This window comes from Panthera uncia, chromosome B4, assembly GCF_023721935.1.
Source record: "Panthera uncia isolate 11264 chromosome B4, Puncia_PCG_1.0, whole genome shotgun sequence".
NCBI classification, from domain to species: domain Eukaryota; kingdom Metazoa; phylum Chordata; class Mammalia; order Carnivora; family Felidae; genus Panthera; species Panthera uncia.
In genome coordinates this window covers 102,740,867-102,743,580 of record NC_064809.1, presented here as the reverse complement: position 1 = coordinate 102,743,580, position 2,714 = coordinate 102,740,867, and the positions used below count along the sequence as shown (strand labels likewise).

The following is a 2,714-nucleotide window of genomic DNA, read 5'->3' as shown; positions in this document are numbered from 1 at the left end:
TTGCCTAGTCCTGCTTTCCAGGATCTGGATTAATCTACCATGGAAAAATTTATTTTTAGTGTGTGGATTACTTGGTTTGGAATTTTAGGCTAAGTGTGGGTAGATGGAATTTAAGCATGCATTGACTTTTAGAGTAACAGGGTAAGGAGGAAAAAAAGGACACTCTTTCCATGCCCTTGAAGAATTTAATACTCAAGATTGCCCACTGGTCTTGCTAGAGGGAGAACTTAACCAGCTCTTTTTTCTAAAAGTGTCAGAGTGCTAATTATATTAATTTCCAAACATATAAGGAAAGGAAAAAAATGTGCTTGAATATAGGTATCCCTCGTGTAGGTTTTCAAAATTTAGTACAAGGTCAGGTTTGATTTTTAGACTCATCTGTACTTTCAGTGGAAAGCTACTTCACCCACCAGAGTTAATAAAATTATTTTATCATAGTTGGCCAAATCTCATTTAAAAATATCACAGCATCAAAAATCACTGAACAGTAAATAAGCATTCTTAATTCTCCTTTTGCAAACTATTTATTACTAAGATATTCAACACAAGACAATGCCAAAAAAAAAACCAAGCAATCTTGGAAGTTTCTTGGAATTCATGGTTTGATTTAACCTGTGATGAAGAATGAGTATTAAAGAGCTGTCTTGTTCAGGATGAAAAAAAAGGGAAAGAAGCAAGAATGTTCTGTTCTAGAATGAAGAGTGTTCCGAGCATGCAGGTTAGAAGCTTTCTAATGTTTCAAGATACAATAATAGTTTTGATAGTAACTATTCAAAGATGAGTAAAATCCTAGCTATATCAAGTCCTTGAAAATGGGGCTAAAAAAATAAATTGGATTCCAAAGAATTTATTGAATAGGTACAGAATAAAATATCATTCTTCAACAAATGTAAACATTCACCAGAAGATTTAGTCATTTGTCCTAAATTATAAGAGTTTGCTTCAGGGGCGCCTGTGTGGCTTTGTCCGTTAAGCGTCCAACTTCGGCTCAGGTCATGATCTCACACTCCGTGAGTTCGAGCCCCGCGTCGGGCTCTGTGCTGACAGCTCAGAGCCTGGAGCCTGCTTCAGATTATGTGTCTCCCTCTCTCTCTGCCCCTCCCCTGCTCATGCTCTGTCTCTCTCTGTCTCAAAAATTAATAAAAACATGAAAAAAAAAGAAAAAAAAAGAGTTTGCTTCCTAGTTAGATGTTGGACGTTTTTGAATAAGATTTTAATGACTAAGGGTAGAGAAGTAACTCATGTTAATGAAGTGAATCAGGCTAGTGGTTTTCAACTGCGGGTCTGCAGACCAGCTCTGGTTTGCCACAATATTTTCACTGGTCCACAATGAAATTAGAGCACTAAGATAAATCAAGATGAGTTTTCAGGAAACTAAGTGTATTAAATTTAAAGAGCTGTGCTTTAAACGGTCTGTATCTGTACTGCCTATTATTTTATTACCGTTAAAGCTGTGCTTTAAACGGTCTCTATCTGTACTGCCTCGCCATCCTGCGCTGGATCCTCTCACTCGTGAACGCAGACTCCGTGGCCTCCTCTTCATCGGTAGTTTCGGTCAGGGCCTTTGGCAGAAAGGTCGAAGGCCCAGAAAACAAACAGAGGTAGAACTTCTTTGCCTTGGCGCTGTTGGGGAAATCCACCACCACTCCACCAGTGAAGCCAGCCTTGGTGGCCTGGATCGTGATCAGCTCCAACTGCTCAGAGTTCTCAGGATACAGCTGCAGGACAGCCCGGGCTCCACGGACCAGCACAGAGTAAAGAGAAGAAAAAAAGCAGTATAGGCGCTTGGCAGGGATGTCAGACTTCTTATTTGCATTACAGAGCCACTGGACAGCAGAAATGCTGATACAACCATCAAAGGTGCCTGGTTTGAAGGGAATGCCCTGGCCCATGTCCCCCAGAAGCAAGTCTCCCTCAGTGTCTCGGTCCAAGGCCGCATCCAGCATGGCAGGGCTGATGTCGATGCCCACCCAATAGTGCCCCTCATCCGAGAGATAATCTCCACTCAGCCCAGAACCACATCCAATATCCAACAGGTAACAGGGCTGACCCTCGGGCAGATAAAGGATAATAAAATAAAATAATAAAATACAATTAAAATGAATAATAATAAAATAAAAACTGATCTTATCTGGCAAAAGAAAACAATTCACAATGCTATGGTTCCTTCCTCCCCATACTTCTGGAATGTTATTTTTAAGATACCAAAGACTGTAGTTATTGACCTGCCCATCCTCCACTTTACATTTTTTAAAAAAGTCATCGAACCCTACATCCCAGGGATGGAACTTCTGAACTGTCTCCTCAGGTCAGAGTTGGTACAGTACTTACAAAATTCCGTATTTAGCAGTAACATTGCCAAAATAACCTGTGACATCATAATTCCAAAATAGTTATGGAACTTTTGTATTCGTGGATTTTTTTTTTTTTTTTGTCTTCTGGTTTTCGAGAAACACTTGTGAAATCCACATGTATATCAGTGGGATTTATCTTTCAGAATTGGGAAGATATGTTTTGCCAGTCATAAATGAACGGTAATCCCCGTAGACTCAAGTTTAATTCAAAAACACTCTCGCCAGAGCTGCTAAATTTGGCAATCCACATTCTCTCCTCCATATGCTATCCTTAGGGGATTCTACATACATTGTCCATAATGGTTTCTACTTAGGATGTCTGGAAAAGTAGATATTATGGTCACAGAAGGGCCATTAAAA

The 2,714-nt window shown here is 39.8% G+C and overlaps 1 protein-coding gene across 1 annotated transcript; it reads right to left on the bottom strand.

Annotated features, from left to right (window-relative positions):
* Positions 1-1,469: 1,469 nt before the first annotated feature.
* Positions 1,470-2,063, bottom strand: LOC125919891 (probable 18S rRNA (guanine-N(7))-methyltransferase; the record flags this gene model as incomplete). The annotated part of the gene is made up of 1 exon (XM_049626704.1): positions 1,470-2,063. A coding segment is annotated over one exon (594 nt), but the record flags the coding sequence as incomplete, so codon positions are not given.
* Positions 2,064-2,714: the final 651 nt, after the last annotated feature.